Source organism: Mixophyes fleayi, chromosome 1 (genome assembly GCF_038048845.1).
Source record: "Mixophyes fleayi isolate aMixFle1 chromosome 1, aMixFle1.hap1, whole genome shotgun sequence".
Taxonomy (NCBI): domain Eukaryota; kingdom Metazoa; phylum Chordata; class Amphibia; order Anura; family Limnodynastidae; genus Mixophyes; species Mixophyes fleayi.
In genome coordinates, this window is record NC_134402.1 from 119,759,117 (window position 1) to 119,771,221 (window position 12,105).

Genomic DNA, 12,105 nt, shown 5'->3' on the forward strand with positions numbered 1-12,105 from the left:
TTATTTAACATACTGAATCTAATGTAACAATGATGAATTGGAAACGACAAAAGACTCAAAATAGTTTAGCAAAATGTACAGCATTTATTGACATACAGACAAAAAGGCACAATTCTACGTATTATCTGAGCTGAAAAAATAAAGCTGGCTTTAACTAGCTTATAAATACTTAAATAAAAGTGGGACAAAAGCAGAGAAAACAGGAACAGTCGAGTTAATGAGTACAAGAAATGGCCATATTTCTCTATTTTTGCTATAAATTGCAGGGGGGGGGGAAATATTGTAGACATTTTGTTGCAAGTGAACAAGTCTCTCAAAGGCTGATCAATACATTAGTTGCAAGACAGTGTAACATCACTCTTTAAAGGGAAAATACAATTACAGATCCAAATCTGTATATTTAGTAATTTAATGACAGGTTTACCTTTTCAAACCATGTAAGCCAATGGCAACATACATTTTAAATCATAAAAGTTCTCATAATTAAATACATGTCATTATACCAAAGTAAACACATTTTAACTTTGTATTTTAGCTGATACCAATAGTGTAGTGGCTTTTGCTATCAATGCAGAAAACATTAAAATATGAAAGGGGATGTGTCAAAACGCTGCTCCTCCTACTAATGAAACTGGTGGGATCCTGGTCCTAGAACTACCATCATGTTTAAATGCATACCTCCAAAAATGTGATTTTCCCAGTTATTGGGAGGAGTCTAAATTGCTAGATGGACTCACCAGCAAGACCTTAGCTAGCACTTCTCAAGTTTCAACCACATGAGACCCACAGAGATCTCAGATCTGTATTATTAAACAATGCGAGTAGAATACAGACTGTTTAACTAGTTGAAAAGAGACCCCCCTCCTTCTTTAAACATACAATTATCTGACCCCTAGTTCTGCTGCATGTACACAGGACTTATAAAAGAGAAGGTTGCAACAGTGGTACATGGTTTATAGACCGGTCCTGCTCAGTCTATTGTAACATTGTAATACTATAAAGATTAAGTCTGCTACATAACCTTTAATAATTTAATTCAGCAGTTTTTAAACCACAATGTTTTAGTGGCTAAGCTGCAAATCCCATGATCCTTCATCACTCTAATTTGAAGCAAGTTGCTGGTAAAGGTAACTAACTAGGTTAAAACAGGATTCTTCATACTTCAAAAACACAGCAAGTGTCAGTGACCTGTGGTTCACTAACTGTAGCTGAAGTAAACTTTCCAGCATGCAATTCCTCCCAACAACTAAATGTGTTAGAAGTGGTTATTGGCAGCTAGAACGCCATATGTTTTGCTACGAGTGGCTGGTCACACGGAGAGAATGATTGCAACAACCAACTTTTGGCTGTGCACCAGGTAGATCTCGTGGACAGTATGTGGATAATTTAGGAGGTGTTATTTGTGAAAAGTGCTGTGTCAAGAAAAGCTGATGCATTAGTCTCTCACTACTGATCGTGCTGTGATTGTTACATGCAACCCAGATTTAGAACTCCTGTATGTAGATTAAACCACAGTACAACCAATAAAAAAAAAGTACTGTGTCACAGAGCAGCCAATTAAAACTCTGCACGTCACATGTTGCTCCCTGCTGGCTCTGGGTATAAATTTGTACTTCCAACGGTAATCTACTGAAATCAGGACAGACTGCAAATAGGTCTTACAGGAGAAATGTGTTCCACAGGTCACATTTCCTTTAAAAAAATAAATAAATGAAACCTTGAATTATTTCTATTATTAAAAAAAACAAAAAACATTCATGGACAAACAATATCAGGCATATAGCGAGCTTAGAAATCAAAACAGCCATATAGTTTAAAAAGTAAGATCATTAGGTGGCCAGCAGTAAACAAGTCACGGTCATTACTTCATGGAACCTCAGAATTTTACAGATACAACTGTTGCAGTGTAGTTTTTACCCCTACAACCACCAACCCACTCAATAGAAGACAATACAAGAAGACAAGAGCCACCTTAATTAACGAACGCACCAGAAGACCTTCTGTAGTTTGTGTGAGGTCATCGGGGACTTGGTAGCAACAAAGTCAGTGGGACACATTTATAAAACATAATATTCGGGTGTCGCCAAGAGGAAAAAGCTACAGCAGGTAACAGAAGATACAGTCTGCTAAGAGACTGAACATGTTGCAAGGCTAGAAACATCTGCTTCACACAAATGAGGAGTGCAGCTTCTACTCAGACCTCTTTATTGTTTTAGTGTGAATTGTGTCAATATTTTGGGGATTCTTGGATTAAACTGATAAATGAGGCGTTGGCTGTGATGCCCATCCTATTGTACACACGACCAATTATAAAGTTGTGCATGTGTTTAATGTAGTTACATTTTATAAACATGGGGCAGTGGAATGCAAGTGCTTAGGCTAAATTCTTTACCAGTTTCTTTTATGCATTTTTTTCATAAATGTGTCCCAGTGAATTGTAAACGGTCATATGCTGGAAGCACTAAGGAGGACACCTAGCGACAGAGCCAAGGGCGTTAGAGCTTTATCTTAGACACACCAAGAGCACTGCATAGTGTTCATATATAGCCTCCTATATTATTTACACTTCATAGACTATTCAGCCATCATCGGTCAGTTTTTCAACACTTTGGAAATGTCCAGAGCTAAATATTGGAATATAAACAGATAAGGCATAGTGCAAATTAATGGTGTACGTCAGTGTAAAGACAGGCTGCAAGTCCGACAAGTTTATGAAATGGCTTTGGACAAAAAAGAGGTCACTACTAAACTGAGAAATCTATTTTTAAGTGTTAAATCATTATTTACTAGAGCAATGCACCTACCTATCAAAACTCCTAAAAAAACAAAAATGTGATATACTGGGGGCAATTTCTGAAGATTGTTATACAGGTAACCATATAGAAAAGCTGGATAGCACTTCATGTTCAGTTACCTGTACAACAGATTTTATAAATGTCCCCAACTATGCAGCATTACAAAACTGAATGTGTTCACATATAAAATAAAATCCGTCAGCGATCATTATCAGAGGTGAGTGAACCAGGAAGAAACCTACCCAAAAAACAAGACATATTGGCGTGCATTATGCCCTTGAAGTGAAAAAAAAATAAATTAAAAAGGGGATATTTATTAGAGGATGTTAGAAAAGTGTCTTATTTTACGACCTGCTGATCAAACAGAGTTCCAGGGTTTCCAGATGAGCAATTTAACCAATTGCATTTCATACGGTATACAAAGAAACAGTGAAATAGCCTAGAGATCTATGAATCCCTATCCTGCTCTGTGTGCAGTCTACACAGACACCAATGATATATGAAGCATTGACCAGAGCACCACAAAATTAGTGTTAAATCAATGAATCTCTAGCCTGTCCCTATTTTACCCTTCTTATTATGTTCCTTTGTAAATGTAAGGAGATACACTACTTGCCTGGATGGGCTTAGTGGTGCCCCTTGTGGGGATTACAAGCAATACAACAGGAGATTACACCTGATGTATCCAGGACAGTGGATCACATCTACTATATTCTGAGAAAAGTCTGCTTGGAAAACCATACATGGCTAAGTCACATCACTTAATAGTAAAACGTCCCAACACTTAAATGCTTTCTGTTGTTGGACCATATATTAGAAGTACCAAACACAAATGTGACACTAGGAAAAGACAAGTTTTTTTCTCTCGCTGCCCATTTAAGGACCATTTTAGAGCAAATAAACCAAAACTTTAAGCTTGTTATTCCTCTGAGCTGAACTGTACAGGTTGGTGTGGGTATTTTTTTTAGGTTTTGCTTTTGTTTGGGGGGGGTGGAAGGTGGGGTTGTAATATGCAGCCATGTTCTACTTTTTTGGGTCACCTGCTTAAATTAGACAGACCATATGGATACTTAGCTTTCATTCCAGAGATGCTGCTACTATGGGTGCATCAGAAACAAGAGATCATCAGATGATACCCATTTGTTACTAGAGGAGCCAGCATCAATCATCACTGTTGACGACGTTACCTTTGGACTATTATTTCATTCAATACACAGAAAAGTGGGAGTTGAATGCACATTGTATCGGTTCAGATACAGTTGTAGTGCTACATGTATACCAATGCACAAATCGCATTGCTGTCAGTATTGTGTGTACACTGCATTAGAGCTCAACCTGGATTCGCATCATCATCATCATCCTGTAAGCTCTAATAGAGTAAAACTCGCATTGTGCGAGACCCACTGACTCATGTCAGCCACACTTCAAGTGGGTGTGAAGTTAGTAACTGCTAAATAACTTACCACTAGTGGTTTAGGGTCTCGCAGAAAATGGTACCCACTGTGTGCCATGCCAGCTTAGAATGCACCAGGCCACAGTCTGATGTACCTATACAGAGATGTCGGACGTTTTGGTTGCACCTCTGCTGACAGATATGGCATAAATGCCTCAAGCCAAGAGATCATCCCTTACAAATAAATGAAGACATACCCATCCCCTAATGACCTGGCCGTCTCCTACTACATGTAGAGTATGAGATCCAGATACACACGAGGGCTAAGAAGGTGAAAGTATAAACAGCTCATTAGTATAGGTGTACAGTGCAGAGCTTTATTTTGAAGAAGGGGTGCTCCCTTTTATTCCAGTTCCCCAAACTTCAAACATAACTTCAAGTGCATATTGTATCACACACCCACCTGGTGGTGATCCAGAGCTTCTCTTCTATACATTATATTACTAGTCCCTACCCCACCAAGTACCAAACATGAATTGCCATTGTGTTAACTTAACAGGCAAACAAAAAGTTACTTAAGACCATGCCTGAAATATAGATCAAGTGCAAGGAAATGTAACGGGCCAGAAGAAGTTGGAGTATCCAAAAACCATATTTCATGTATCACTCCAAAACGTCTTCATTGTGCTTTCAATGGACAAATGAAAACACTTCCAGTGCAGCCTACCCTCAACTTGTAAACCTGCCTGTTGGACATGCTCAGGGTCCAACTTACACAGATAAATGAACAATGAGTTTTCAGCTAAATAAGGAAGAAAATATTCTGGGTGCGAAGAAGGTCTTGGATTTTCAAGTGCAAGTAAACACATTGGAACAAGTAAATGAATAGCTGGCTATTGACCTGTCGATTCACAAATGTCTATAAACAAGCCTCTCCTAGCCTCCTGCAAACAAGTGTTATGCTTGTATGCAACCAGTCTGTTGTGTAATTATAGTGCAGAGGACTTAACAGGTTTGTCCAGTCAAGAGGCTAGGATGCTTCTCCTAATAATGTCCGTCTCGTACCCTCTACTCATGTTGCTGCTCGACGATAGCCTTTGTAGTGGACATTTCTCTGTTGATTCTGTTTCAGAGTCACTCATTTCTGCATCAGGGATGTACCCATCATTCTCATTGACCAGCTTTAATTTGTCTTTTGTCCTATCATTTGGCGAGACCAATTCTAAGTACTGGCAGTTTGTGTCCTGCTGACAGGTTTCAGCTTTTTGCTGTTGTCTCTCTCCTTTCTTTGGAATTCGGAATCCCCCCCAGTTTTTCACAGGGCTTGTAGGCACTTTTACTGAATTCTGGTTACAATGGATTTTGATGAGGGAGCCACTGAACCTAGGCAAGCGGTTACTGGGCTTCTTTGTAACTGTAGCAGTTGTTTTACCACCACATTGGCTTGGGGTCCTCTTGTTTTCAACCTGCTTATCAGTCAGCTCTGTAGGCCTCAGAGTTTTATGTGGCTGCTTGTGAGGCTTCTCCTTGAGCTCTGCTTTTACAATGTCACATTGAGAACGGCTGTCCCGTCTCTTCCTGTGCTCGGTCATGCTGGTCCCGTTCTTCTGCTGAACTGGAGAAATCTTGGCAATAGCCTTTTCCACAGAAAAAACAGAATCCGCTTCCCTCCTTTTATCGGAGAAACAGGAGCGAGAGTGCAATGGCTTCATACTGTTCGATGATCTCTCTCGGTCTCTGCTCTTTTTGTGGGACATTTTCATGGAATGTCCCAAAGACGAGCCCAGTTGTTTCCGAAAGAAAGCAGAGTGCCACTTCAAATCCTCAATTTTTGGAGCATACGGGTCAGATGGCTGGGTATTAAAGAGGAGCACACTATCCGAAAATGCACCTAGTAAGAAAAAAAAATCAAATATTGATATACAATAATTAAAAATAACAAATCAGTTGAATTTAATCGTTTTTTGCATCTTGGCACTTAAATCTGGGGATTTACTATTGCCTATTAGATTACACAATCTTTCAGATCTTATATTAGGATTTTGCACTGCCTTTCTTAACACAAAAAGACTCATTCATGAACCATAAACAAAATAAAAATAACCATTCGGTTTAATCTTATTCTCGTCTTTAATGTAATAGAGAACGTTCCAAACCCTCCTGTGATTCATTTGTCAGTTTTATGTGTTTTAAGCGGTTTGGTACATTTGTTGAAATATACCTAGAAATACGAGTGCATGGCACTACCCATAAAGTGTTTATTTTCCCCCAACTCACTTCCCTCAGACTTTCCTCCGAAACTGGTAGGAGTAAGCTAAGAGGGAGACCCAGAGACGGAGACCCAGAGAGGGAGACCCAGAGAGGGAGACCCCCCCCCCCCCCCAAAAAAAACCCCCCACAAAATAAAAAACTACTCCCTCAGACTGCGCTAACCTTTTATTTAATAATCTTGCAAAAGAAACCATCCTATACCCAAAAAGAAACACCCATGATTCACCCAACTCTTTCTAGCAGATGGTCGGTAACTTAGAATGTGGTAAGGGTTTCATAGCACTATGGTAACAGTGGCAGGCTGGGCAAACAGATGCTCTATTATTTAATAACAATTAGAATTAGGTTTACAAGGGTGAACTAAAAAGTGTTTGGTAACTAAACAATGATCATATTCAAAATACATAAAGAATACTACAAGATTTTCCATGCATTTATTATTTTTCATATAGGCAACATTTAAGATTAGAAGAAAGGAGGGAGGGTACATCAGCAACACAGGAAAAACTGGTATTCATTATTAAGAAAAAATAAAAAGCAACTTGAGGTTAAATTGTAATCTTTAGGCCTATATGATGAAAACTAAATACATAGAAATGTTTTATTAGTATTACCCAAATCTTGGAGCAATAATTCAATGAGGGAACTTTAGCGGGTTTAATAAAATTGAGCATTATTCACATCCCTAACCGCTTCCCTTGTTCAATCTTCTGCTCTATTTGGATTCATTTAAAACAACGGCAGACACTGGAAACAAACCAATTTTGGTGGCGCACCTAGATTTTGGCCAAAGTTTACAGACAAGATGGTGGTGTGTGCTAAGAAGAAGAAATATGTAACGTCTGAGATAAACACCCTCCCGTACTCTGCCCAATGCCTCAAAGTGTGGTACACTGGCACGCCTTGTTTTGAGGAGCAGTGCAAAAACTAGATTTCATTTTGTGGATAAAGATTACTGAAATGAGAAAGGGGAGAGGGAATATTTTTAAAGGTGTCCCTGCTATGTGGGGGGCGCACATTCATTTCCACTGTGGAAAAGGTTTTGAATTGCGCACCAGATCTGCACTTGTGGGGAACGTGTTTTGTCCCATACCTATTAGAATGACTCTCGTCACTTCCAGGCACATTTTGCCAAATGTAAAACAAAATCTTCAAAACACACAAAAGTGCCACATGTACTAAAGGCAGCCCCCATGATCCCACACACTCAATTAATGTAAGCCATAAATGAGACTCACCCTATCTCTTAAAATTCTGATCAGTTTGAAGTTTAATGTAATGAAAAGGGCGCTATACAGTGGTAGTAGGTTGGACTTTTAAAATGACATTTACACTTTTGCACGTAGGGCCTCTTCAGATTGTTCTGCCCCTGCAGACACCTAGGTGCACGTCTAGCTTGCGGAGACGTCTTGCTAGAATGGAAAGTTGGCGCGCACCATCTAGGAAGTCACTTCCTGTCCTGATAGGTCACAACCCTTTGGGCATTATATATGGCTTCCAAACCTTGGGGAGGGTTGTGTTTTATTATGTAACTTACCAGCACTGTCTCTATCCTGATCCATGAGTTTTGTGTAAAGATTAAAGATTTGCTCCTGGACTTTACAAACAGAGCGCTTCATCTTTTCCCTTCTGGTCACCATGTACGTAAGATTGCGTACCTAAAATAGAGCAAAAAAGAAATAAAATCTGAGTTTTGCATAAAGCACACAGGATACATCCTGACTTCACTCCAGATTCCTCCCCCTTTCAGGTTTGGCAAAGTATAGCAAACTGTACAGACCACATAGAGCCATATAACAGGACAAAAATAGCTAGTTTACTGTATTTTTCTTCCCCCAACAAATTTTTCCTAAAAAATTAAAATAAAACGTTAAAACAATGAGGGAAGAAACACCAACCTGAGGTCAGCCATCAAGCAAAATGGCTGCCACTGCAGCCTTACATGTCAATGGTGGAAAGATTTACTTACTTAAATATACATATTGAAGAGCACAACTTCTAATAATATCAGGAGAAATGTGCAAATAAGTCCAACATTGTTCCATATACATTTGACATTAAACTGCCAGAACCAATGCAACACAACATATATCTCACCCTTTCCAGATCCTGTCTCAGGTGAGTGAATAGCTGCAGTCGACGTATAAGAAAGTCTTGTTCCCGCTTGGCCAAGTTATCTTCCTCGTCCTTCTTGGGAGTTATGAGCGGTTTGTTGAAGTTGGCTTTCCTTTTCAGCTTCCAGTACTGGTAAATGAACTCCGTGACATCACAGGCAATTTGCAGGGCCTGACTCACATCCTGTACATTGACAAATGTATAGAAGTCGTCCTCAAGCTGCTGGAGTTTCAGCTTGCGCTGGCTCCCATGCTTGGCCTCCTGCTCAGAGGCACTTAGGCCTTGTAAATGATCCGAACAAGCGGGGGAAGCCTCAGCTGTCCCGTACAATTCACTGGCACTCTCACTAATATGGCCATCGTCTGTTTTTTTGCTTGTACTGTGCTTTGGACAGTAAGACTTGAATTTCACTTCATCTTCTTCTGTCAGGATGGTCTTCATCTCCAGACCATGGTCAAAAGCGCATGTCACATGAAAAGCTGTGCGGCAGTTTTTAATGGAACACTGAAAGCAAATGGGAAAGATTAATTGAACCACACGACACTAGATCAACCTAAAAACAAACAAGAGTCCTAAATTAAATACAATTTACAAAAGACTGCAATGGATATAGATTAATGTGCAAAAGTTTTAGGCAGGTGTGGAAAAAATGCTGCAAAGTAAAAATGCTTTCAAAAATAGAAATGTTAGTAGTTTATTTTATCAATTAACAAAATGCAAAGTGAACAGAAGAGAAATCTAAATCAAATCAATATTTGGTGTGACCACCCTTTGCCTTCAAAACAGCATCAATTCTTCATGGTACACTTGCACAAAGTCAGGGATTTTGTAGGATTATAGTCAGGTGTATGATTAACCAATCATACCAAACAGGTGATGATTATCATTATCACCTATGTAGGTTGAAACAGTCATTAACTGAAACAGAAACAGATGTGTAGGAGGCTTAAAACTGGGTGAGGAACAGCCAAACTCTGCTGCAAAGGTGAGGTTGTGGAAGACTTTCATGTCCCAGGTCATACACCATGGCAAGACTGAGCACATTAACAAGACACCAGGTAGTTATGGTAGTTATGGTGCATCAGCAAGGTCTTTCCCAGGCAAAGATTCCAAAGCAGACTGATGTTTCAAGACTTGCTGTTCAAGCTCTTTTAAAGAAGCACAAAGAAACAGGCAATGTTGTGGACCATAAGCGCAGTGGTCGGCCAAGGAAACTTCGTGCATCAGAAGAAAGACACATCAAGCTTACTTTCCTTCGAAATCGTAAGATGTCCAGCAGTGCCATCAACTCAGACCTGGAAAAAACCTGTGGGTCCCAGGTACACCCATGTACTGTTCGGAGAAGTCAGAAGTGGTCTTCATGGAAGAATTGCGCCCAAAAAGCCACACCTTCGACGTGGAAACAAACCAAAGGACTCAACTATGCACGAAAACATAGGAACTGGGGTGCAGAAAATGGCAGAAGGTTCTCTGGACTGAGGAGTCAAAATTTTAAATATTTAACTGCAACAGAAAAGCAGTATGTTCGCCAAGGGCTGGAGAGCAGTACAATAATGAGTAACAGTGAAGCATGGTGGAGGTTCCTTGCAAGTTTGGTGCTGCATTTTGGCAAATGAATTTAGGGATATGGTCAGGATTAATGGTGTGCTCAATGCTGAGAAATACAGGCAGGTACTTATCCATCATGTAATACCATCAGAGAGGTGTCCGATTGGCTCCGGCTTTATTCTGCAGCAGGACAACGACCCCAAACTTACAGCCAACGTCATTAAGAACTATGGTCATCGTAAAGGAGAACAAGGAGTCCTGGAAGTGATGATATGGCCCCTACAGAGCCCTGATCTCAACATCATTGAGTCTGTCTGGGATTACATGAAGAGACAGAAGGATTTGAGCAAGCCTAGATCCACAGATCTGTGGTTAGTTCTCCAAGATGTTTGGAACAACCTCCCTGCCGAGTTCCTTCAAAAACTGTGTGCAAGTGTACCTAGAAGAACTAAAGCTGTATTGAAGGCAAAGGGTGGTCACACCAAATATTGATCCGATTTAAATTTCTCTTCTGTTCATTCACTTTGCATTTTGTTAATTGCTAAAAATAAACTATTAACACTTCTAATTTTGAAAGCATTCTTACTTTGCAGCATTGTTTCCACACCTAATAAACCTTTGCACAGCATCGTATATTTAGACTATGACTATCTAGACGAATGTGTAATCCCCCCCACTTTATTGAACTTTGTGTAATCCCATTGGAATGTAAATTACTTCCTTACATTACAGCATTACTGCGGCTATGCTGGAGCCAACTGGTGCACTTTGTTCAGAACACAGCAAGTCACAATGCGACTCGACTCTGGCACAACTGTGGTACTTACCAATGTACGGAAATAACCAACATTTTATTCGGAATAACACAGTTGCCGAAAATGAGGACCTAAAGGAAACTAAGACTCTGTATGTCTGTTCCTGTGTTCGGTATATATCTGCATATTTGGATGTATTTGAGTCTATGTTTATACATGTTTGTGTGTCTGCCTGTGTAGGAGATTGTACAACTAAATGTGTTTATGTATATGTAATATGGGTATTGTAAGAACTATTATGACGTCACCTTGAAGTTTTGTGATCATATAAAAACACAAAGCTGCACATAAATTACACAGCAACTGTAGTTGCCTTTTTTGTGATAACAAAAACCTGAAACATTGGGCTTGTAGCATAACAATTTTAAGCCTATTCTATTTTCCTATGCTGGATCTCCATTATTATAGAGCTTACTAAACATTATTTTTTCCTATGTGGATAAAATGAATTGGCTGTAGAATCCATATTCCACGGGCACATGACCGATGATATAAACAAAATATTGCTTAAGACAATTTATACAGAAAAGATTTCCTCACAATATTACAACATACAACAATAGAGTACCATTCGATACTTTGAGAAAAAGTGGCAGACTAGTGGAAATAAAAATAAAAAAATCTAAATCTGGGCTTGGTTGTATGATCTATTTATTCCAACTGTAATGTAATATATACAGTATGAAATATAAAGGGTTATAGTAAACCTATGCCTATAGTATTCCAAACCTGCAAAACCTTAAGTGTGTTACTGATGTAAACCTTTGGCAAAGCTTCTATATGGCAATTAATCTGAGATACTGGTTATTTTATAGTACTTCATTTCTCTACAGTGCACAATGATATGAGCACATTGTGACTGTGGTATAATATAATCAGACATCCTATGCCCTCTACATGCAGTAATGCCAGTTCTGGAACGGACTCACAGCCACTTCTCTATAGAGAAGTCACCTAGTTACACTGGTAGCTGGGACTACCTGCCAAACAAGACACTCACTTATCTTCCCAGTCTACTTTGGGCCTGAACACACATGTAAATCAGGACATGACCCGAACACAATTTCACTGCGTTTTAAATACCCAGTATCTGCTATAATGTAATGCGAAGAGAACTGCACCAAGCCCACAAGTGAGGAGCATACACACATTACAAAAATATATATCA

General features: G+C 39.4%; 1 protein-coding gene across 2 annotated transcripts in view; it reads right to left on the reverse strand.

Annotated features, from left to right (window-relative positions):
• Positions 1 to 61: 61 nt before the first annotated feature.
• Positions 62 to 12,105, reverse strand: part of JADE1 (jade family PHD finger 1) — a 69,798-nt gene continuing 57,754 nt past the window's right edge. For both annotated transcript variants that reach the window (XM_075199899.1, XM_075199908.1), the window contains 3 exons: positions 8,557 to 9,078; positions 7,997 to 8,117; positions 62 to 6,079 (listed from right to left, as the gene is read on the reverse strand). In XM_075199899.1, the coding sequence (XP_075056000.1) occupies positions 5,211 to 6,079; positions 7,997 to 8,117; positions 8,557 to 9,078 (1,512 nt within the window). In that variant the 3' untranslated portion in view covers positions 62 to 5,210. The remainder of the gene's footprint in view (positions 6,080 to 7,996; positions 8,118 to 8,556; positions 9,079 to 12,105) is intronic.